This window comes from Bombyx mori, chromosome 26, assembly GCF_030269925.1.
Source record: "Bombyx mori chromosome 26, ASM3026992v2".
NCBI classification, from domain to species: domain Eukaryota; kingdom Metazoa; phylum Arthropoda; class Insecta; order Lepidoptera; family Bombycidae; genus Bombyx; species Bombyx mori.
In genome coordinates, this window is record NC_085132.1 from 2,905,905 (window position 1) to 2,933,021 (window position 27,117).

The window sequence follows — 27,117 nt, forward strand, 5'->3', positions numbered from 1 at the left end:
AACGTTCTCGATAGCGTAAAAGTTAACTCGAATTTGTATGCAGTTGGAACAGCGCCCCTAGCGGCAAACGTAGGCACTAATTCCAACTAATTCCAGTTACGCGAATTACGCGATCGAGAAGTTAAAAAATTCGCACTAAGCACACAGGGCTATATCGTGTGCCCGAGCAAATTCGTCAAAGCTTACCGGTGGTAGGACCTCTTGTGAGTCCGCGCGGGTAGGTACATACTCCGCCGTTGTAACTATACTTGAGATCTTAGAACTTATATCTCAAGGCGGGTGGCGCATTTACATTGTAGATGTCTATGGGCTCCAGTAACTACTTAACACTGGGTGGGCTGTGAGCTCGTCCACCCATCTAAGCAATAAAAAAAAGGTTATTCGCGCTCTATGTAAAATGCCGTTCGTAAAGCCATGCTTTTCTTTATCGGTGGGGATTCTTCTTTATTTATTTATTGAGGCACTACGAAGTCTGCCGGGTCAGCTAATTATCTATATATTATTTCCGATGTATCCATGTCCTTCTTCCAGCTTTAGGCAGCAGCTTGACTCTGCCCCTGGCATTGACATAAAACCAGAAAATTCATTTTAATTATGTATGCGGCAACTAACCCAAACCGAATAAAATGCAATTTTGTATTTTTTATATTAAAATTTCGCCTGAAGCCACCATCGAAAACGTCAGAAAATACATTAATGTCACTGTCAAATTGACATATAACGTGTCGAGATATAAATCTAGCGGCGTTTGACGCGGTGACCCTGACACACATCCTAGCAACAACATGTATGCACTTATTATAGTTGCTAGGTTTACTAATACATAATACAAGGTTCTGAATGTTTCGTATCTATATTTACGGATTGCATATGAATGTGCGTTTCTTTATTGTCATTGCTATTGACAGTGTTCGATGATCGAATTCGTTAATGAATAGAAAGGTTTGGAATACTACAGAAACAATAGTCCATAAACCAAGTTATGGACGTCAGGTTTTGACCAACGAATTGAGGACTATGTTTTAGGGTCGAGTGTGTTTTTTAATCAGATCCACGTTGCATTAAACAGAGCTCAGAGACAAATAAGTATTCTGACATTAACCATCCGTTTATTTCAATGTCTGATAATAATTTGAACACCTTATTGCCCTAGTGGTAACTTGACTAGTAAGCCACGGTGACTGCGTTTGATTATAATCTGAATCGATATCATGGTCAAATTTATTTAATTTTCAAGGCTGGATAACATTCGTTCTTGTCTCAAAAGAAAAAACCAGCAGGAGCGACAACAACAAACAATATCGGTCATCGGCCAATGTAAAAACCAGCTTCTGCCGGGCCGCGCAGAAATGTGATAATTGTGGTAAACATTGTAACATTAACACTTATTACTATTGAAATATAAGGAGGTGGTGGGACTGTAAGACTAAATTTCAACCCACACGGATGTCATCAAAGTAATAATATTAATTAATGTTCGCACGTGGATAACTGCGTTTTTATCCGGGCGAAAATCGACTCCGACTCGGATATATATCCGGAACTATTATGGAATGGAGGATGTGAGTACCTTGCGCTGTCTAAAGCGGACGGTTAGCGTGGTATGAACACGTGATGCCTAGAGAGAAGATGCATGTGACTAGGAGATGTATGGAAATGGTAGTGCAAGATAGAGGTCGACCGAAGAAGACATGGATGGATTGTGTGAATGGCGATATGAGAGAGAGAGGAGTGAGTGTTGAGCTGACGGCTGATAGAAGAGAATGGAAGAGAAAAAATAGCTGTGCCGACCACACCTAGTGGGATAAGGTGGAGAAAAAGAAGAAAAGAAATACGTACTTAAAAATTGTCGCGATTGCCTTCCACGGTAAAGGAATAGCATTGTGTAATAAAAATAAAACCCGCAAAAATTTTATTTTGCGTAAATACTTTTGGTAGGACCTCTTGAGTCCGCACGGGTAAGTACCACTCTGGCTATTTCTGCCGTGAAGCAGTAATGCGTTTCGGTTTGAAGGGCACCTATTGAAAATTGAAACTTGGAACTTATATCTGAAGGTGTGTAGCATTTACGTTGTTGATGTCTATTGGTAAACACTTAACACCAGGTGGACCATGAGATCGTCCACATACTTAGCGAAAAAAAAAACTGTGTCACGCCGAGCCCTGTAAGCTTGTCTACCAATTAGGATAAAACTATAAAATCTCCCTGAAAATACTGGCAGATAGGTACTTAAATAAAAGTAGGCTTACTCTCTCCTCCACGCCAGTCAACTGCAAGGCTTGCCTTTTACAAGTGCCACATTAAAACCGAAAATGTGATACAACAATTTTTCCGCCATCATTGTTAAGGCCATAGACAAGAAATGATGAGTTTTGAGATCAAGAGGTCAACTACCGCTTTCTAACCTATGCAGTATTACGACGCATCGATTCGTATGAATTTCATTTATCGAATAATTGGCGTATTTCGTGTGAAAGTCTCAGAACCGAATATATGCAGTATTTGTGCACTTTCGCAGACATTAAGCTGTTAAGAAACCACCATTATTACACATTTAAACCCGAAGAAACACTAAATAGACAAAATAAAACAAATCACACAACTTCACTCCTCGCGTTCCCGCCAAAAAGTCATAGCTATGAAAAGAATGTGTCAAGCTATAGATTATACACGAGTCGAAATATAGATAATATAAATATTAAAAAAACCTAACTTAGCTACCTAACTTAGCCTTCTTTAGCTAACATTTTCAAAAGAAGAATAATCACGATTTCAAAATAATCTTAACGAAAATTACAATCGAATACTCTTTTAGAAATATAAAACAATAATCTATAAAGTCCCAAGCATATATGTGTACCAACCTAAAAATGTTCGTAGTCCAGTGTCCGCAGACCACAGATAATACACACATCGCGTAGCCCAACTAATGCATCGGACATAAAATTAATAAAGTTTCGAACTAATGCATAAACTATTCGCAAGCTCCGCATCGTACTCAGTTTTTACCGCACGAACAATAGAGAATCTATCGTCAGAGCTTTATACCGAAACATTTCAAATGAGAATACTTTAAGAAGTGCCGCTGTCAACGGACACCGGCCATAATGAAGTCGGCACAGTGGAATGTGACGGCAGTCGGTCAACTTCTTCGATCGGTGCCAATAAAATATATTTAAATATGGTTTTCAAGTATTTTAATTGTATTCAGTGGTACTTGTGAAGTTGAAGGATGGATCCTAGAAATGTTTGAATGGAATCCTTTCAAAGGCTACCCAGCTATTGCAGGGCGATAGAATGACCTTTATTTCGAAGTCTGGATAAATTAAGTCTTTGCTGTGAATTTTTCGATCAACTAAAAATAAAAAAATAATAGTTAACAAAATACGCTTTTATAGAAAATCCAACTAAAAAATAGAAAATAAATTTTAATAAATTTGAATTAAAAATAGTGTAAGAAAAAATTATTTTACTGTAATAAAGCGTGGGGTGCTTTTCAGGATATTATCAAAATAACCCTTCTAATCATATCTGTTCCTAAAATATACCCGTGCAGACTCAAAGAGGTTCTACCACCAGCAAAATAGTTTCTGAGTTTCTGAACTGAAGGTAGGCAGCGGCTTGGCTCTGCCCCTGGCATTGCTGAAGTCCATGGGCGACGGTAACCACTCACCATCAGGTGGGCCGTATGCTCGACAGTCTATAAGGGCAATAAAAAAAAAGAAGTTTAAATAGTTTCTGACGTCACCGAAAGGTCGTGTTACGCTTCGTTTAAAAACGTTTTTTTTTTTTATCAATTCGTATTAAATTAATTATCCCATAGTTCTCGTGTTCGTCGAAGCGCTCAAGTTTCCACTTGGGACTGCATTCGACATTGTCAGTTACAATGTCATCACAAATAAAAAAACGTTGATTACATAAATTCATTTTAGTTTAGAAGTAGCTTGAGCTTTCTCTTTCTTTATCTGCGTACTTACATGTATTCCCGTCTCACTCGCACGACCGCATGAATGAATCAATGAAATGACCTGATTTCTTAATTAAAAATGATTAGTCTTGCAATTCGGATTTCAAGTACTTATTATGTCATTTCTGTGCATGAACTATCTTATATATATAAATGAATTGCTGTTCGTTAGTCTCACTAAAACTCGAGAACGGCTGGACCGATATGGCTAATTTTGGTCTTAAATTAGTTGTGGAAGTCCAGAGAAGGTTTAAAAGGTAGATAAATATGAAAATGCTAGGATTTATATAAAAATATATTAACAATTTTGTTTTTCCTTTGATGTGTCGCCCCCGTCCGACGGATTCCTTTAGTGTGTTTTAAGTTTATTTTATACAAAAGCTTAGTCTTTTATTTATCGATTGAGGCACTACGAATTCTGCCGGCTCAACTAGTAAATGATAAATGTGTTGATTGAAATTACATATTTAAGATAAGATTTACTGTTAATGTCACTGTAGTTTTTGAACAGAGCAAGCAAGAGTATGACGTCACAGCTATCACCACAATCCAATCTGAAGCTAAATATGTGTGAGACATCTACATTCGATGTTGTATCCATATGACCGTTCTGTTTTATATTACGCTGTGTCCCCTCATAATAATAGTTAAAACAGTTCAAAGACTTCATTATTGCGAAATGACCACCGGTATTCAGAATATTGGCAATAAGTTGAAGATTATTCTCATTATATTTATTGGTTAATAATTAATCCGAATTATTCCAATAGATCGGTAACCAACGGACTTTAATTTAACCCTTAGAGTTTCTGTCGGATCTTCTCAGTGGGTCGCGATTCCGATCCGGTAATAGATTCTTCGAAGTACTGCTCTTGCTAGGGCTAGTGTTATTAATTTCACCAGGTTTGATCCCTGTTTGAACCCACTGGTTTGGCCAATCTAGTATAACCCCTCGAGGTACTGGAATAGAAAAAAGATCTACTGTTATGATTGATCATTGATTGTTAAAAAGTTTGATTTGTGGCCGTGCATACCACGACACTTTTGCGTGATAAATAAAAAAACACATATATCGTTGACGTGTTAATTTTGTTGCTTTGATTTTCTGTGATATGGAATTGAATGTGACTTAATGTTTCGTGTTGAATATGAATGTTCCTTTATATGTTTGTTTTACATTCCTAAATGCTTTTGGCTTTGAAGGCTTTTGCCACATTACCGTTGTCATTACCAGGGTTGTCCTAAAAATATCGATACGTGGATATATCGATACTGCTAACTGATATTTACCTAATGCTCCGATATATCGATGCATCGTATGTTTTTTCGTCTCGATTTATACACATACTAAGATGTTTAGTATTGAATGAGTTGTTTTTGTTCCCTCTGCCTAAAGGAGTATGAGAAGATTTGGCGAGAAACACATTGGGTTAATAAGGTCTGTTGATGAAATTCCGGTGCACTTTGTCTGAAGTGATTAATTAGGCTCATAAATACTGCAAAATGAATTGGAAATTTTCACTCCGGTAATATTTCAGAAATACGTACTCAACAAATGTTCACTATTGACTTCCACAGTGAAGGAATAACATCGTGTAATAAAAATCAAACCCGCAAAATTATAATTTGCGTAATTACTGGTGGTAGGACCTCTTGTGAATCCGCACGGGTAGGTACCACCACCCTGCATATTTCTGACGTGAAGCAGTAATGCGTTTCGGTTTGAAGGGTGCGGTAGCCGTTGTAACTATACTTGAGATCTTAGAACTTATATCTCAAGGTGGGTGGCGCATTTACGTTATAGATGTCTATGGGCTCCAGTAACCACTTAACACCGGGTGGGCTGTGAGCTCGTCCACCCATCTAAGAAAAAGAAAAAAAAGAACATCACTCATGATACCAAATAAATACAAAGATGACAAAAAAGCATCTTGATTTACATAATCATTGTTTGCGTAAGCTATGAATTTATTATTCCCGCGTATTTAATTTTCAAACGATTTAATGATATTAGTGAAAAAAAAAAGCGAACGGAATAATTCATTCGCGTAATATATGCGTGTTTCCGGTTCATTAATTCGTAACGTGCTCTGTTGTTTTTGCTTTTCTGATCCACCGTTGAGAATATTGCGGGTTCGATAATATAGTATCGATCGATGCGAACATTGCGGAGGTATACCTACAAACGTAGCCTTTCAGTTAATGTTTAATGTGTATCTGTTATAAAATATAGTTTTTTTTATGACCTGGTAACAGAGACATTTAGGTCGTATCTTATTTGGAAAATGTTTTTTTTTAAGGGATTTTATGACCTGGTAACTAATACCTTTAAGTCATGTCTTATTTTAATTTATATTCATATTTTTATGAAAAATGATATTATGGAGTGAAATGAAATGAAGATGATTAATTTGAGACATTAATCTACTGGGATGAAATTAGATGATATGGGATGAAATATAATCTCAGTAAAATAGTGGTCATTTACTAAGATTTTTACAGTGGACTTTTTGGAGGATCCCGAGAAGTTACGTCCAGCGGCTTTGTTTCATTTTCCAACATTTGTGCACTTTCACAGATATTAAACAGTTAATAAACCACCATTATTACACATTTAAACCCGAAGAAACACTAAATAGACAAAATAAAACAAATCACACAACTTCACTCCTCGCGTTCCCGCCAAAAAGTCCTTTGGAAAATGTTCATACTTTGAATATAATATAGATGGTTCGTGGACAATGTCATAGATTATACTGTGCCTCTTGTGACAGTTGACATTGTTGATGATATTTATATGTGTCAAACTTAATTCGATATAATTAAAACGTTCAAATACATATCGAACGACAGCGATGCATCAATGCTTAGAATGCTTTCATTAACTCGGTACGTATGTTTGTTTGTATGTAACAGAATCTTTGAACGTTTTTTCACAGACTTCAAGACGAGAAAGATCGATGAGGATACAACAATTTTATAACTTCACTTTAACATCCTGATCTGTATCGACAGATCAACAAATAAAGATGAAATTGTTGTTTTAGTAATTAAACTACATACCTTTAATATTCTGTCAATGTTCCAATTGATTCATAAAGCTTATATGTCACTTCCTATCTGAAGTAGTTACCTTGAGACATGAAGTCGACAGGACCACACGAGCCCTCAAAATCATATGTACAAAAAAAATCATTTAATAAGACTTGGATTAATGTCTGATGCCCCTAAGCCTATTGTTCGGGTCAAATTGAAAAAAAAACACAATCTTCATAAGCTCAAAAATAACATTCCAATTTCAAAAATATGTTTTCACGTAAAAATGTTCCCCTAATACCTACACGGATTATCTAATCCACTCGCCAACGGAATATCAATCCGTATCAGTTGATAAATTACAGTCACACCCACTACTAGCTGATATTCGCGTAACAGATAACACTTGTAAAAGTACCTGGGTTTTATATGGATATTTACGACACAGCGGACGTGACTCAAGATGATTAGTGAGCCATAAAAAAATACATTCTGGTTATTGAGAAAGCTTGCAAATTTTACCTAATTTTTTTGCCTAATTCTGCTGCGATGCAGTCACACATTAGCGAGAGAGCCGTTATATAACACAATTGAGACATCGACCTCATGTCTCAAAGGGGGTAGCGGCACTCACGCTTATAGACTCAAATAATCACACTATCTTGATGTAGGCTACATAACAATATATATAGAGCAGCCCTAAATATTTCACTTTGAAAAAAAAACAGTTATTTCTTAACAACAAATCGACGCCTTTATTTGTTTATGTGCGTAACGCTTTAATAAAAACAAAAGCAAGTCATTCAATCGTTTTTAACACACCCACAAATACCTAGTCAGGTCATAAATTCTGTCACATGTTTAATGTCAAATAGTTGAAACAAGTTTATTCATTATGTAACCATTCATATACCAAAATGAACTTAACAAAACATAGATTCTTATGACACTAAAGTTCATTTAAAATGACCTCAGTGATTTTGAATACAGGCCTTCAATCTGCGCGGCCAGTCGTCTATCGCAGCACGAACGAGGTCCATGTCAATATCGGCGGCTGCCTTAATCAAGGATGTCTTGAGTAACTCCAAATTGGGATGAGGCTTTGAGCACGCCTTTTCCTCCAAGTGTTGCCATATCTTGTAATCTAACGGATTCAAATCTGGACTGGAGGAGGACCAGTCTTCGTGCCGGATGAAGTCAATTTCATGCGCCGCCAGCCAGTCTTGTGTGCTCTTCGGTCTATGAGCTGGCGCCGAATCTTGTTGGAATACCCAGTGCCTGTTATTGAACATGGTATGAGAAACAAGTTCCACAAGGTTCGTCAGGACTGTATTTTGATACACAACTGCATTCGTTTTTACACCTTTCTTACAAAAATGTACCTCTGTTAAGCCCCAATAAGAAACTCCCAACCATACCATGAGCGAGGATGGAAAATGAACTCGTTGGACACGCGGAATACGGTTGCTCGCTTCTTCACTACTGTGTGCGTACACCTTATCATTTTCTTTGTTGTAGCTCTCTTCTACGGTAAAAATTTTTTCATCCGAAAAAAGAATTTCCCGATATTTTTTTCCCGCGTACCGCTTCAACAAAGCGCGGCATCTCTTCAGTCTCAGGTCCATTAGACGAGCATTCAAACGATGTCCTGTTTTTCTTCGATATGCCCGAAGCCCTGAGTCTTCATTTAACACCCTTTTCACCGTGGTTCTGCTTAACCCCATCTGAAGGGCCAACAGTTTCTGCTTACGTTTGGGATTTCTTTGACTTCGCGCATTCACAGCTTTTGTCACTGCTGGAGTCCTAACAGACCGAGGGCGACCACTTCTTGACCTGTCATCTATACTAGAGTCTTCATTGTATCGTTTGATGGTACGATAAACGAATCTTTTGATTATATTCAAATTTTTCAGTATGTTAAAAATTTGCATTGGCGCGTAACCGCAACGATGCAACGCAATAACTGCAACACGGTCTTCTTTAAGCGTCCACTCCATATTTAAAAAATGAGTAAAATTCTAAAATTATACATTTTTATTTTCATGAACAATTCGAAATTCGAATCCAATAAACTTTTTTGTGGCCAGCATTTTAAAAGAAAAGTTTTTACTGTGTGACAATACTTATGACCTGACTAGTTATTTATTATGAACGTAATTATAATTACTTGTATATACCTTTTCATTACACAGAAACAAACAGTTCTGATCGTTGCAAATTTTATTAACATAATACGTTCTTTAATACGCAAAGGAAAAGAACCTTTAATATCATTGATGGAAAGGTACAGTTTCGTTAATGAAAAAAGGTATACATACGACCTTTTTGTTCGTTTTCGGGTTACGCATCAATGGTTTTTCGGTATTTAATCTGTCTTCACGCTACATCGTTCCGGGGTGGGCACACACACGTGTTCTGCCTACTGATGAACTATCGATCGGTTATTGATCGCTATACCTCCTCCTTGGCTTTTGTAACGCGCTGTTATTGTAGACGCAGGCTTAGGCAACGATCAGCGTCGTGCAATTTTATCGTATCGTTCGGATAAAATATCGTATCGATATTTAATATCGTATCGGAATAAATATCGTTACGTCAAAATCTTTATCTGGTAGCACTACGGGATGTGATTGTTGTCTTTTTGGGCATTATATTCTTTTTTCAAAAAGTCCGCTTAAGGCTCACTAAATTCTCACAATTTTAATAGATTCTGCAAAGAACTACTCTTATTAGCTCTCAACAGCAAACAAAATTGCAAATTATGTAGTGATAATGGAAACTTAAATTCAAGAAAAATTACTCATATTGAAAATTATTCGGATATGAGAGTAGTCTTCGAGAAATACGTAAAAATGTTATATGTGACTCACACAAAGTCACGGAAACAACAGGTAAGAACTACAGTAGACACGCATTACGTATAAACATGTCAAAAGTAAATGAAGCAATTCATCACTAAAGGTAAAATGTAGATATTTATTTGCCTAATTAAATAAATTTAAAAAAAAACACGAAGGAGCGCCAATAAAACTGTACATTAAGCTATAAAATATGATCAATTTACGCTTTGAGTAAAAACGTGAATACAACCATAAATGAATATACTATTACTCTTTTTAAAGCTGTTATTAAAATTTATTCAAGCCTCAAAACTGTCAACCATTGCCAACGTTAACAAAAAAAAAAAAAAAAACTCAAACACTAGTACTTAATCAAACAGCCTTCTAAGGAATACGTTTATGTACGAGATGCTCTTTAAAAAAAAAAACAACAATTCGCGTGCAACGACCGCTAGATGGTCGAGAAAAAATATTTTAAATTACATAAATAATGGCAAATTAGTTCTTAGTGCCGCAGTTTAAAGTTCTTTTTCGTATAAATAACAACGAGGCAGATGCTCGAAACTAAGATTAGGGGGAACTAAAGCATAAAAACCGTCGACCAATCGCGACCTGTTTTCGTATTCCGTCTCTTTTGCTCTCTAATGGTCAATTTTTTGCCATCTTATTCTAATTCTAAATTCAAATAACGTTCGATTGTCGAGGCGAGTGACCTTATGTCATACGCGTGTTACGCACTTGGAGAAAATGGCGGCACTTAATTTTATGTTTTTTTTTGTAGTTGATTATGATCAATTCGTTTTTGCTATGGTCGCGGTTGCATGAGCCACGATGGGAAGATAAACTATAAACAACGTTTCATGGTAATTTTTATAGGTTTTTTTTAGCAAGTCAATTCATTGTTATGTTTCATTAATTCACATTTTTAATGTTAACAGCGTTTATCAAACTTAATTCGCTATGAATAATTTTAATATTTAAATTTGATTACTATGGTACGTATACTGCGTATTGAAATTATTTTAACGTAATTAGCATACCTACCTGCGTGTTTATTAAAAGATAATGTTAATTTAAAACGAATAAAAAAAAAACATAAGTTGTGAATTTTAATGAGATTGACATATCCAATTATTAGTGTTCGAATTTACGGGCACTTAACGGAAACTATTTTAAATAATGGCGCGCGGATTCTTTTTTTTTATCGCGCTTTGAGTTACGAACGTATTTAGTACTATTTATTATTAATTGATGAATATGTTACATTTTTGTAAGGATACTATAAAAATCGCTCTGAATTGAGAACTAACTAAATAAGTTCTAGTAATATTTTCGAGCCTAAAAACGTGGTAGGTGGCATAATTGATGTAAGTTAGCAGTAGAGGTAACCTAAGCGTCGGCTACTTAGCGACACGTGGACCGTATGCTCATCTGTTCATTATAAAAACATTGCATTTAAAAAATATCGATAAAATCAACGCTCAACTAGTGCATTACCTTGGTCTTGTTATCCTATAGAATAGACATCATACCACGACGCAGCTGATGAAAATATCAGTAAATCTAAACAATTCCTCTTCATAATAAACTAAGCAAAGTGATGAATGGCGTTTCGTGTTAGCGAAATTTAAAAATGTAAAATATTCAACAATGCCATTTACATTTAGAAGTTTTTTTTTATTGCTTAGATGGGTGGACAAGTTCACAGCCCACCTGGTGTTAAGTGGTTACTGGAGCCCATAGACATCTACAATGTAAATGCGCCACCCATCTTGAGATATAAGTTCTAAGGTCTCAGTATAGTTACAACGGCTATCCCACCCTTCAAACCGAAATGCATTACTGCTTCACGGCAGAAATAGGCGGGGTGGTGGTACCTACCCGTGCGGACTCACAAAAGGTCCTACCACCAGTGATGGACTAAAACAGCGCAACCCTTAACTTATTGCTATTAAAAAGAATCGATTGACGAACACTGTTTTCCCATATACACAACCCATTGAGTTTCTGGCTGAATCCTCTCAATAAATAAGTTCCGCGAAGCACCGCTCTTGCTACAGCTAACGTTAGCAAATTCCCTCAAGTTGAGCCCGTGTGTTCACCTACCCTTCCGAACGTAGCTGGAATAGCCTCATAGGCTACCAGAAAATAGGTAGGAAAAAACAAAATGCAACTGTTTTGATTTGGCCTAATATATAAAAATGAATTGCTGTTCGTTAGTCTCGTTAAAACTCGAGAACGGCTGGACCGATTTGACTAATTTTGGTCTTCAATTATTTGTGGAAGTCCGGAAAAGTTTTAAAAGGTAAATAAATATGAAAATGCTCGGAAGTAAATAAAAATAACAATTTCGTTTTTCCTTTGATGTGTCAACCGTCGGACGGATTCCTTTTGTTTGTTTTATGTTTATTTTATACAAAAGTTTAGGTCTTTTATTTATCGATTGAGGCACTACGAAGCCTGCCGGTTCAGCTAGTCATATAAAGAAAAATGAACGTCTTCTTCTTCTTTTTCTCCACCTTATCCCACTAGGTGTGGTCGGCACAGCTAATTTTTCTCTTCCATTCTCTTCTATCAGCCGTCATCTCAACACTCACTCCTCTCTCTCTCTCATATCGTCATTCACACGCTCCATCCATGTCTTCTTCGGTCGACCTCTTCCCCCTCTGCCTTGCACTACCATTTCCATACATCTCCAAAGAAAAATAAACGTACCAAATTCAAATGTCGCAAGCTAGGCCTTTATCCCGCGTTATGGGCGCCGGAAACACGTATGAGACAAAGATAACCAGCCAGACCGGGAACGATGAACGTGTTTGACGAACCTACGGCCTCCAAATGAGAACCGAGCCGGACTTGGCACGGGAAGCGCTAAGACTAGCAAGCCAATCGCAATCGATACAAAAGTGCGTTGTATCAATAGTACAGTAATAGTAGTAGTATTGTTACTAGTGGTAGGACCTCTTGTGAGTCCGCACGGATAGGTACCATCACCTCGCCTATTTCTGCCGGGAAGCAGTAATGCGTTTCGGTTTGAAGGGTGGGGCAGCCGTTGTAACTATACCTGAGACCTTAGAACTTATGTCTCAAGGTGGATGGCGCATTTACGTTGTAGATGCCCATGGGCACCAGTAACCACTTAACACCAGGTGGGCTGTGAGCTCGTCCACCCATCTAAGCAAAAAAAAAAAAGTACACCTTTGTCATGGGAAAAGGCCATACTGTTTAGAGGTCCGTTCAACCGCCGTGTATTGTCTTAGCTATCAGATCACACGGATTCTGTATTCTAGATCCATAATGTTTTTTTTCTGTGTGTGATTACTTGGATTTTATCGTCATTTGAATTCGTTTTATTGAACCTGGACACAAACTTGTCTCTTCTGTGGAATTCTAATGACTCGGAGTTCTTAGTGTAGTGTAAGAGTTCCTTATCTTTGGACGCTTGGCTTCTTTTGCATGTGACCTTTGTTTCTTCTTCCAAGCGCTGCTAGTAACGTGAGTAAGTTAGAAGTGGTGTGACAATAAGACGGAAGAGAGGATAAAATCATACAATTTAAGCAATAATTTTAGTACATAAGTTGAAATTTCTCGCCGGATCTACGGCGGTAGATTCTGCAAAAATTGCTCTTGCTAGGTCTAGTGTTAGCAAATACCCGTCCACGGGAAGTTACAATTAGGTTACCAATCTCTGTCCTCGCGGGAATGTAGTGAACCAATGCATGCACGGTTTTGCATCAGGAAAATGTTAGAACGAAGCTCACAGTAGGTAATTGCGAATACAATAAAACAGAGGTGCAAAATTACCACAAATTCTCGAACCGTTGTCTTCTTTTTTTGATCAGGTACATCAAAAAATAAAGGCAAAACGTTTTTATGTTATAACGATAATAAAACAGTAATCTCTGTTATTCCGTGCGCATATTCGAGATGTTCCAAACAAGGACATTTGACGTTTCCGCGTTGATTCAATTTCGTGTGGTGTTTGTCAGAAGAACAAAGCGATTTATATCATAGTAAATTTAATCTATACATATAAAAATGAATTGCTGTTCATTAGTCTCGCTAAAACTCGAGAACGGCTGGACTAATTTGGCTAATTGTGGTCTTGAATTATTTGTCCAGAGAAGGTTCAAAAGGTAGATAAATATAAAAATGCTCGGAATTAAATAAAAATAACAATTTTGTTTTTCCTTTGATGTGTCCCCGTCGGACGGATTCCTTTTGTTTGTTTTAAGTTTATTTTATACAAAAGTTTAGGTCTTTTATTTATCGATTGAGGCAACACGAAGTCTGCCGGGTCAAGTAGTATGTTAAATATATAATATTTTTATTGCTTAGATAGGTGGACGAGCTCACTGCCCGCCTGGTGTTAAGTGGTTACTGGAGCTCATAGACATCTGCGACGTAAATGCGCCACCCACCTTGAGATATAAGTTCTAAGGTCTCAAGTATAGTTACAACGGCTGCCTCACCTTTCAAACCGTACTACTACTTTACGGCAGAAATAGGCGGGGTGGTGGTACCTACCCGCGCGGACTCAGAAGAGGTCCTACCACCAGTAATTACGCAAATTATAATTTTGCCGGTTTTATTTTTATTCGTATGCTTAATATGTTTTGTTTTTATTCATATGCTCTCTTGTTGTTGATGAAATGTAAAACCAACGTACTAAGTGGCGATAAGTGAGACCTTCATCGACTGATTCCTACAATGCGAATAATATTATCATGTGTTAGTGAAGCTTGCTTGATACCCCGAGAAATCTCTACAGAGGGCAATTCATAGCACAATTCCACAGTAGGTGATAAAGGTTTTTGTTATTGTAAACCGATGACTAGAATTATGATAGTCCACTTCAGTTAATTCTAAATGAATCATTTAGATTGATGACATAGGATGATGGAAAATTGTGAAATTTCTTCATTAATTTTTTTTTCTACCTAAGCTGGATAGCCTTGAGAGGCTATGTCAGCATAACCCTAATGTATATGTGAGCCCTCGGGGCTCAAATCAGGAGGCGTTGCTAACACTGGCCCTAGCAAGAGCAGTGTTTCGCAGAATTTACCACCGGATCGGGAACGCGACCTACTGAAAAGATCCGGCGAGAAACTCAGTGTGCTGCGTCTATGGGTTAGTTTACTCGCCGAACCCTTCGTCGCAAAAATGGTGACCGGTGCTTGAGGTGCCTAAAAGCACCGTTAGTGGATCGGATTCGAAATGACGTGACAAGCGTCATTATAGTGCACGAACAAATGACACCCGAGCGAAAACATTCAGTGAATGACAACTCGCGTCCGCTTCATCTCGTGCTGTGTTCCCAACACCAAACATGCATACACAAATGCAAGTTGACTCACATTGACCTTGGAATAGACCAGTCTAATCGCTGTTTTAGCCAATCAGTAGTCGGCACACGCGGGCATCATCCTTTGTTTATTTTATCAGCCATTCTGTGACGTCACTGTGTTTGTTCCGCCATTTTTTTGGATTGCCTTTTGTTAAAGCTTCAATCGTACTCAAGTGCATGCAATTGAGAAATAACGCGTAATTTCGCGGTGAGATTTTATTGTTTCTCTTTTTTTTTTATTGCTTAGCTGGATAGACGAGCTCACAGCCCACCTGGTGTTAAGTGGTTACTGGAGCCCATAGACATCTACAACGTAAATGCGCCACCCACCTCGAGATATAAGTTCTAAAGTCTCAGTATAGTTACAACGGCTACCCCACCCTTCGAACCGAAACGCATTACTGCTTCACGGCGGAAATAGGCGGGGTGGTATTCCGTGCGGACTCACGAGAGGTCCTACCACCAGTGATTACGCAAATTATAATTTTGCGGGTTTAGTTTTCTCATTCTAGATATTAATTAGTTTGGACGTAGTTGATTCTTGCTTCGTTTAAGGCACGAATTGTTTTATTGAACTCAGTCCGCGGTCCGCTCAGAAGTCACTTGCTGTATGTAATTAGTTTTTTTCATTCCGCCACGCCACGAGTTCGTCGGCACCGTCATTAATTGTGTTATTAGCATGTCGGGGACTCGCTTCAGTTAACTAAGAGTACAGGTGGCGGAAAATTGTACGACTCGATCCGTTCATCAAATTTGACTTTTCGTAATTGTAAACCGTGTGCTTATCGTAATTAAGGCAAGAATGCACTGCTGTGCGATTATCGTAGGCCAGGACTCGACAAACTTATAATTTAAGCGTGGTACCCACGTCCGTACGATCAGTCACATTTCGGATACAAACAAACTTCATTCGATCGATTAGTTTATTTTTTTTCTAGAAAATTCCGGTAACGAAAAGTGTTGAAAGATGACTTTAATATTATTAACCATAAACTTATGTAACGAGATTTCGCCTAAGCTTGGAAAGTCTGTGTGATTTGTTGGATAATCGTACCTACAGTCACTTGATTCGATCCCTGATCGATTAACATTTTTTAAAAACATCCTAACCCAATTAATTTCATTCGTAATGAAAGCTCATTGGAACGTTTAGTGAGGAAGAGTGGACGGTCAACGCTCTCGCGGCCGATCATCCACAAGGTGGACAGACTTGGTTAAGTTATCTACGAAGTGTTCCCTTACTGAGTGTACACGTACCGCCACAAATAGAGAAAGATGGAGAAGTCTTTCAAAAGCCACAACCAAACATTAAGACTTAGGTACGTAACCACGACCACTCCGCCAGGAGTGTACGGCTGAGAAGAAGAACCCAATTAAAACGAAATTATCATAAGTCATAGTATTAAAGGACATACCTGATATGGTCGTGCCAGAGTTTCTTTGCACTCTGTTACAGCTTCGTAATCTGCACTCCTTACTGGTGAAATAGAAGAAACCGCGACACTGTCTTGAATCGCGCTAACGACATTTACAAATGTACATTTTTTTCCCTTGTAGGCAGACGAGCATACGGCCCACCTGATGGTGAATGGTTACCGTCGCCCATGGACTTCAGATGGGCCCATATCAACATATTCAACATATATATGCTTTCGCGGACTTTTTTTAGATCTTTTAACGGGGAACAATTCCGTCATACATTATTTTAGCGAAACTTTAACCGTTTCTGCAGCGCACGCAGCGGAAGCTCTCAAAAGGGAAAAAAAAAACAGCGATTTTGAAACATTCTTTGTTGGTGCTCCGCTTGTATTCGTGCTTCGCGTGATGTTATATAGCCTATAGCCTTCCTCGATAAATGGGCTATCTAACACTGAATGAATTTTTCAAATCGGACCAGTAGTTCCTGAGATTAGCGCGTTCAAACAAACAAACTCTTCAGCTTTATAATATTAATAGATTCCTCGCGTTTCGTCGATAGTAAATTTAATATCGTTAATATGAAAATTTGTGAGAGTGATCACGTACTTTTTTAATTGAAAAATTAGTGGTACTAACTGCAAATTTTCGCCAACGATGAAACAGGCTGTGGGATGTTTTTTTATTTCTTTTTTATTTATTTATTGCCTTTGTAGGCAGACGAGCATACGGCCCACCTGATGGTGAGTGGTTACCGTCGCCCATGGACTTCAGCAATGCCAGGGGCAGAGCCAAGCCGCTGCCTACCGCTAAAGCCGCTGCCTACCGCTTCATGTTTTTAATAATCCATCTTTTACACTATCGTACCTCTTTTTCCCTTCAAATCTTGAAGCTGGGAACAAAGGAAGCGGCTTCATCAGTATACAAAAGGTTTGATAAACAGTTTAGATATTAGACAAATATTAGTAAAGTTAAATATTTTGCGCCGCGCACGATATAAACTTAGACGGCGTCATAGCCGCTGTTATAATGTAACTAGGTCTAGGTCGATGTATTTTTGATCGACAATAATGAATACCTTATAATGAAATAAATTGGATGCAAATTTTATTCGTTAAGGACGAAATCGGATATCAATCATTATTTAGATCTAATTAATTTATAAGACAATCACTCGATACGTGTTCACCATTAAGCAACCGGAACCGGACCCCGGAGCATGACGGGGAAAAGATTATCAGACAAAATAAGAACATCAACAATTAAAAAACAAACTCAATTAAATGATGTCTCAGTTACAATAAGGAAACTTAAATGGAAGTGGACGGGGCATACTATAAGAGGACAGGAGAAATGGTGTAAAACTATAATGTACTGGTATCCGAGAGACAGAAAAAGAAACCGAGGTAGACCATTTAAGAGATGGGTGGACGACATTAAGGCAGTTGCGGGAAGCACATGGACCAGAACAGCTGAAAATAGAAGCTTATGGAGGCAGTTGGAGGAGGCATATGTCTATAATAGACAAACAGACAATAACTAATAATAACATAGGTAAAAGAGAGAAAAAAAAGTTTCCAAAAAAAATAATTTTTTTTTTAATTAATATTAATACCACTACTAACTTAAAACATAGTAAAAAAAAAAGAAATAATAATAGAATATGTAAAAAAAATATGTATTTGTCTGAATAAAGGCTTTATTATTATTATTATTATTATATTTAGATCTAAGATATTGGCCACACTAAATCTCGTCAATAGTTACTGGAGAAAATATATGTTAATGAAAACAGCAAGAAAACGTGTTGAGCTGATGAAAGGTGTGAACTGGACGCATTGATATACTTAATATATTAATACGTGAAGAAAAAACTTTGTACCTATCCCTTTTTACGAAAATTGCGCGGACGGAGGAGTATGAAATTTTCCACACTTACAGAGAATATAGAGAAGAAGTGCACAATGCTAGTATTTTTTTAAAATAATGCATAAAAGGTACATTAAATCAATAAAGAAAACATTACACACACTACATACCATGTATTTGACGCACACACGCATGCATACTATTTATTGTCAAACTTTTGTTCTTGACGTCTGTTGTCAAATTGAGAATAGATTAAATATTGTTTGTCTTTGTTAATATTTTTTATAGCGTAGTCTTGGCGAAATTTGTGATTATAAAAGTATTAAATACAATCATAATAGTGTACAAACTTACAATTCCAATTAATTATAGTCGAATTTCGACTACTGCGGGACCTCTAGTACTTGATAAATCCCGCTCCATTTACACACATGACAATTTGAATAATTTCAATGAAAACAAACGCAAAATTCAGACTAACACAATCTCACGAGATAACAAAGTCACTACATAGTATAAAACAAAGTCGCTTTCTCTGTCCCTATATCCCTATGTGTGCTTAAATCTTTAAAACTACGCAACGGATTTTGATGCGGTTTTTTTTAATAGATAGAGTGATTGAAGAGGAAGGTTTATATGTATAATAACATCCATTAAATAGTGGAGAAATCAATAATAAATTACGGTTTCCGAAGCGAAGCGAGGGCGGGTCGCTAGTAACGAATAAAATTTAATTAGAAAAATAAATAAAGAATATCACAATTTTTTTTTTTTATTGCTTAGATGGGTGGACGAGCCCACAGCCCACCCGGTGCCAAGTGGCTACTGGAGCCCATAGACATCTACATCGTAAATGCGCCACCCACCTTGAGATAAAGTTCTGAGGTCTCAGTATAGTTACAACGGCTGCCCCACCCTTCAAACCGAAACGCATTACTGCTTCACGGCAGAAGTAGGCAGGGTGGTGGTACCTATCCGTGCGGACTCACAAGAGGTCCTACCACCAGTTAACAAATAGATAAAAAAAAAAAAACCAAACCAGTTTAATTGTTTTATTGATTCCAGGTCTAGAACGGGTGGCGGAAGAGTTGATGGGTAGAAGAAAATGGAAACTATATCAGGACGCGTTAATACCAAAGCGAAACGAACAGGACGATTCAGACGATTCGATGCCATCCACCGACCCGCCCCCGGCGCTCAAGATCAAAACCATCGAGGAAATCAACGCGCCAGAAGACGAGAGGCCCAGGGTCGAGAGCGATGGAAACGGCCAAGAGTCGAAGACGTCACGGCCGGAGACGATCCTGGAGAGTCTGATCAAGAGGCCGGCGACGCAGCCGAAAGTGGAAGTCCTAGAGGAACCAGCGGATTGGAAGCCGCCAGACAAGTGCTACTTCTGCGTAGATGGTGAGCCCAGGGCTACAGCTGAAGCTGCTCAACCCGTCGGCGCTACCGTGAGTAATATTTATTTATTTACGTATGTAGGGACCACAAATGTCCCCATAGCAACTAATAATTATATGCATGTGTTAGCGGTAATTATATTGTAATGATGCTACGTCAGTCTCGGGATTGTCGGGCTGTCGATAGCACGTTAGATTATAATCCCAATATAGGTTAGTCACTTAACTGAACACGTGCCTTATTAATCCTTGCCCGATATAGAGACTCGATATGTACACACAAAAAAGAAGACATAGTACAGAGTAATAGGAAAACTACGTACAAAGGCACTGCTTATTTCTTTAAGAAATCCGTTCCAGCAGACCTGCGAGAGGATTATGAGAATAATAATTAAAAGTGATGAGTGTGTGTAGAACAGCTAAAATAACAAATACAACATGAGAATTATAGTAATATACATACCTACACATAGCAAATATTGTTAAACTTGAATACAAAATATTATAAGTAACACAGTATATATGAGTATAGAATATGTTTTTTTGGAAAGTTTCAAATTCTTGTTTGTGCTTCTAATAATAAAAATCTTTCGAGGATGTATTATTTCGTGAAAGCCGTCAGCGTCGATAGATAAACTTTTACAGCATCTAAAATTCAAAAGAACCATACAAGATCTTAATTAAACGGTAAATAATATTGATTTGTCGAGTTAAGCACAAAATCATAAGCTTATATTGCATTTTAGGTAGGCAGCGGCTTGGCTCTGCCCCTGGCATTGCTGAAGTCCATGGGCGATGGTAACCACTCACCATCAGGTGGGCCGTATGCTCGACTGCATACAAGGGAAAAAAAAAAAATTTGAATACATTACGTAGAATTGAAAATGACTATAAGCAAATTAAGGTAGTCAATTCATTCGCGAAACAGCTACGCTTAGTAGTTGGGTCTTTGGAGGCGCTCGGGTAGCTGTTAGCAAATCCCACCCTTCCAGACTGAGCCCTTGCTCACTCACCTGTCCTGGTGAAACTGGAAAGGCCTGCAGGTCACCAGTAATCCCTCAATCATAAAAATAATCTTAGTAGGACCGAGCATCACAACTACTGCTCCTGCTAATATAGATCGCATCACTTACGCCATATGTTCCTTAGTATTTCATTCACAGTCCAAATGTTTTAGCGTTTAATCTCGTCAAGTTAACAGCGACATATGAATACATCCTTGAGCCAGATCGGTCGTGATTAGCATAGCACATGTCCGCCGAATCGGTCACATGCGCTTATATGCAACTGCTCACTAATGGAGTCTTACATGTGTGTGATAATAACATTGACAAAGAATAATTTAAGCGTCCTGATTACGCATAGTTCCTTTTAATGATAGGGCATAAAATCTATATATATTAATACGTGAAGCAAAAACTTTGTATCGCTTTTTACGAAAATTGCGCGGACGGAGGATTATGAAATTTCCCACACTTATAGAGCATATAGAGAAGAAGTGCACAATGCTAATATTTTTTTCAAATAATGCATAAAAGATACATTAAATCAATAAAAAAAGCATTACACACACTATCATGTATTTGACACAACACATATACACACACATACACTCTGCGTTTATTGTCAAACTTTTGTTATTGTTGAAAGTCTGTGATCAAATTGAGAATAAATTAATATTGTTTGTCTATAATACTATTTATCTATAGTGTAGTTTTGGCGAAATCTGTGATTATATTAACAAATTCTAATAGTGTTTGACAATAGAACCATAATAATGTTTATAAAGAAAATTTCAATTAATTATAGTCGAATTTCGTATAATGCGGGACCACTAGTAATTGTAAATAGACATGCTTTAACAAAAACCGACTTCAAATGGAAAAAAGATACTCCAAAACAAATTAATATACACTAAAAACAGTAATCTTTGAAATCGGTTGGCGTGGTATTGAGTTACTGAGTTATTCATCTATTTGTTACGCACGTAGGTAGGTAACTACTTAATGCCAATTTAAGACTTATATAGTTTTCTCGTGGATACCATTATCAGAACTGGACTAAATTGAAATGGGACCACACGGGGAGCGTCAGTTTTCTAATAAAAAAAGAATAATTAAAATCGATTAACCCAGTCAGAAGCTATGAGGTAACATAACTTCTAATACTAGTATAAGTATAAATATATTCTAAGTATAAAGGTGGACTTAATGCCATAGGCATTCTCTAACAGTCTACCTTAAGGGAGTGCAGAGATGAAGCTTGGTAGGTGTAGTGTGATAATGATATTACTAAAACATATGTGTATATATAACATACATAATATTTATAGACACAAATACTCGTACTTAAATATATAACTAGTCAGGTCATAAGTATTGTCACACAGTAAAAACTTTTCTTTTAGAATGCTGGCCACAAAAAAGTTTATTGAATTCGAATTTCGAATTGTTCATGAAAATAAAAATGTATACTTTTAGAATTTTTACTCATTTTTAAATATGGAGTGGACGCTTAAAGAAGACCGTGTTGCAGTTATTGCGTTGCATCGTTGCGGTTACGCGCCAATTCAAATTTTTAACATACTGAAAAATTTGAATATAACCAAAAGAGTCGTTTATCGTACCATCAAATGATACAATGAAGACTCTAGTGTAGATGACAGGTCAAGAAGTGGTCGCTCTCGGTCTGTTAGGACTCCAGCAGTGATAAAAGCTGTGAAGGCGCGAATTCAAAGAAATCCCAAACGTAAGCAGAAATTGTTGGCCCTTCAGATGGGGTTAAGCAGAACCACTGTGAAAAGGGTGTTAAATGAAGACTTAGGGCTTCGGGCATATCGAAGAAAAACAGGACATCGTTTGAATGCGCGTCTAATGGACCTGAGACTGAAGAGATGCCGCGCTTTGTTGAAGCGGTACGCGGGAAAAAAATATCGGGAAATTCTTTTTTCGGATGAAAAAATTTTTACCGTAGAAGAGAGCTACAACAAACAGAATAATACAAAACAAACATAAGGTGTACGCACACAGTAGTGAAGAAGCGAGCAACCGTATTCCGCGTGTCCAACGAGGTCATTTTCCATCCTCGCTCATGGTATGGTTGGGAGTTTCTTATTGGGGCTTAACAGAGGTACATTTTTGTGAGAAAGGTGTAAAAACGAATGTAGTTGTGTATCAAAATACAGTCCTGATGAACCTTGTGGAACCTGTTTCTCATACCATGTTCAATAACAGGCACTGGGTATTCCAACAAGATTCGGCGCCAGCTCATAGAGCGAAGAGCACACAAGACTGGCTGGTGGCGCGTGAAATCGACTTCATCCGGCACGAATACTGGCCCTCCTCCAGTCCAGATTTGAATCCGTTAGATTAGAAGATATGGCAACACTTGGAGGAAAGGCGTGCTCAAAGCCTCATCCCAATTTGGAGTCACTCAAGACATCCTTGATTAAGGCAGCCGCCGATATTGACATGGACCTCGTTCGTGCTGCGATAGACGACTGGCCGCGCAGATTGAAGGCCTGTATTCAAAATCACGGAGGTCATTTTGAATAAACTTTAGTGTCATAAGAATCTATGTTTGTTAAGTTCATTTTGGTATATGAATGGTTACATAATGAATAAACTTGTTTCAATTATTTTACATTAAACATGTGACAGAATTTATGACCTGACTAGGTACATATACATAAATATATAGATACACATAAATATATACATATACATATCATAAATATGTATATTTTGTTGAAGTCGGTTAATAATAGCTGGTGGTGTATCATTCTATTTTTATTTGGCTATCTTGAAGAGAAGCACAGAATTAATAGTTGAATTTATGAGGGCTGACAATCTCATAGACCGTGTTAAGTTATTAGCCGGGGGGGCACTGACACCGAAATGCGGATTTCGCTGGCAACCTTTAAACTTAAGCTTGAATTTTTGTGTTGGTACAAAAGTTCGTTGTCCCATCCTTTAAATCATAATGGCTTCGTGGCCTTCTATTCAATGTATTTCGATGTACTAGCGTTCGACTAATGTTCGAAAAGCAACCATAATCTCTGACGCCCCAAGGATCAGTTTCTTATTTCTATTTTATTTCTTTTTAGTTCTTTATTGACGCTCCAAGAAGAATTACCAAACCAATAAGGCAAAGTGGTAACTTAGAGTGAGAGAGAAAGAATACATTTCATTGCACACCAAAACACAATTTACATTCAAAAACAGTCAAAAAGTATCTACTTTTTGTACAATAGGCGGTCTTACTGGTAGAAGGACCTCTTGTGAGTCCGCACGGGTAGGTACCACCGCCCCGCCTATTTCTGCCGTGAAGCAGTAATGCGTTTCGGTTTGAAGGGTGGGGCAGCTGTTGTAACTATACTGAGACCTTAGAACTTATATCTCAAGGTGGGTGGCGCATTTACGTTGTAGATGTCTATGGGCTTCAGTAACCACTTAATATCAGGTGGGCTGTGAGCTCGTCCACACATCTTAGCAATAAAAAAAAAAGCGGTTTCTTCCAGACAACCGTTTAATTTAGAGAAATTCTGGAAAATATAAAAATATAGTAGGCATGTTGCAGTGTACCATTGACAATACACAACTTCAGTGTTTGGTCTTTGTCTATTTATGATTATATTGACTAACCCGTACCGCTCTGCTAATCTATTTTCATTTGCGAGCAATTTGACGCTACCGAACCCCACAGCATCACCGCTAAGACGATCTGAAGATTCCGTACAAAATTCATCGAAACAGATCTAGCCGTTTCGCTGTCTGTAAGGAACATAATTATACACACATCAAAATTAAAATCGATGGGAAAAAGCGGAAATGTCGTAACTTGCATTTTGGGCTGAATTACTTTTACCATATTAGCTGTAGTTGTAAAGCTGGGTATTTCGAGTTACAACAATTCCGCTTTTTCCGTCGTTATGTACGTGATAAATAATTATAGACATACGCATGTTCACACAGGAAAAGTAAAAGGCAATCGTGGTAAATAATATATTCATATTTAACATTAATAACAGCTAGGTCATAAACTGCAACAAAATAAGGGGGAGGCAATCAGGGGAATTCAAAGATAAGACTGTGTTTGATTCACAGCATTAAAACGAAGTAGAGTAATATAAAAACAGTAGATACAGTATCCAGGGAACAGCAGAATACATCGTTGAAGATAGCATTCAACTTGGAATAATAAAACAAAGATGACAACGGGAGTAATCTGAATAAGAGTTATCAAAACCCATCATTCGAAAATTTGGTAGGAGTCTTTCCCAAAAGCCGTTGAAAGCATACAATTCAAATTGACTCTTATTACGAAATCCAAAGGTACATAAATAAACAAACTAATTAATCCGGTAATAAGCATGATCGCCTATGTGTGGTGTCACAGTTTCTTACACTAGCCCATTGAGTTTCTCGCAGGATCTTCTAAGTGCGTCGCCATACCGATCCGGTGGTAGATTCTGCGAAGCACTACTCTTGCTAGTATTAGTGTTAGTAAACTAACTAAACTGGTGGTAGGACCTCTTGTGAGTCCACACGGGTAGGTACCACCACCCCACAAATTTCTGCCGTAAAGCAGTAATGCGTTTCAGTTTGAAGGGCGGGGCAGCCGTTGTGACTATACTGAGACCTTAAAACTTATATCTCAAGGTGGGTGGCGCATTACATTGTTGATGTTTATGGGCTCCAGTAACTACTTAAAACCAGGCGGGCTGTGAGGTCGTCCACCCATATAAGCAATAAAAAAATAAAAAAAGCCTCTTAGTTTCGCATCGAAAAATGTGTAAGCAACTTCTGATAGAAATCCCATCATTTGACGGATAGCGCGCAGTAAATTCCGAATGATTCAAAAGAACATATCGGCATGAGCCTTGACCCTTGGCTGTTGCGTCATTTGTGAGTCAAACATCCAATTGGATAATCGTTCAGACTCCTTCATAGATTCACTATGTGTACTCCGGATCTCATTAACAATACCTATTTAGGTTTTGCAGATCCGTTTTAGATTTCAAGCTCAAATAGGTCACGGCTATATAATACTGAATAGGAAAATTAAGGCACCGATCATGTTTTATAAAGAAATCTCTTCGAGAATATTCCCGAGAGGAGAATGCGAATAATAATTTAAAATAATCAAACATTACACTTGCTAATCATACAGTCATACAAATGTTAACACACCAACACATATACACAGTGAGCGTACTTAAATGCAAATATACTATGTAATGAGTATGCAATGTAATGATAATTTTGAATTCGCTGAATCGTTTGAGATTTTATTAAAAATAATATCCAAAGGATTGAATGTATAATGGCTCTGTTATATGCGTCCCCGATATTAAAGAATAATTTGATCATAAGTTTAGTATCTAGCTTTTGAATACGTGTTCACGGATGGCTAGATATGAGAACTGGTGTTAGAACAGGGATTCTCAAACTGTTTTGGGTAATTCCCTTTTCCAGAAAGAACTAATACCTCAGCCTCAGACCAATTTAGTTAAATTACATAAAAAATTCTATCACTAGTTTTTTTTCGTATAGATACAAAAAAAACTTAACAATTTTGTTAAAACTAAAAAAAACTTTGTTGTTGATTAAGTCAGTAAACATGGCGTCATCTACTCATAAAAATTTAACAAAATAAATAGTTGATCACCAAATAACTAGTGTTATTAACTAAAATACTTAAGTAGGTATTTATTTTTTGAAAGAAGAAAACATTATCGCTATAAATAAAAAAAATGCAAAATTCAGTGTTGCAATGGATACGAACCTGGTGAATTTCTACCAATGTAGCTAAGTCCGGTAGAATATTGCTAAGTTGCAGCCAAAATCTTCATGTTGGTTCATTTCCGTAGGTTTCCTTTTGTTGTCAAAATGTTTTTAACCATACGTCTTATTCGACTAGGTATGATGATCGAAAGGCGATAAGTTATTCTATGTATGTAGCGTTACAACTAGAAATTCGCTTCGTTGAGCTTCGTCGGAATATTTTAAATGTATTCAACTGATAATTATTTTTTATTTTATTTGTTTTGGTAATTTTAAGTATATTTCAATGCTACTATGTACACATATGGACTTGTTGTTGTTGTCTGAAATAAAATAAATCACCATCATTATGCTCATGTAAGTGACGTATGATAATAAAGAGCGAAATTATGAATATTCTTTTCTTGAACCACATCTTGAAACCTTCAAATAAGAACTCGTGTAAGGGGTTGA

At 37.4% G+C, this 27,117-nt stretch overlaps 1 protein-coding gene across 4 annotated transcripts in view; it reads left to right on the forward strand.

Annotated features, from left to right (window-relative positions):
- Positions 1-27,117, forward strand: part of LOC101737038 (mushroom body large-type Kenyon cell-specific protein 1) — a 204,171-nt gene that overhangs the window by 136,703 nt on the left and 40,351 nt on the right. For all 4 annotated transcript variants that reach the window (XM_021352441.3, XM_038020568.2, XM_012696242.4 and 1 more), the window contains one exon: positions 19,542-19,930. In XM_021352441.3, coding sequence (XP_021208116.1) covers positions 19,542-19,930 — 389 coding nt within the window. The remainder of the gene's footprint in view (positions 1-19,541; positions 19,931-27,117) is intronic.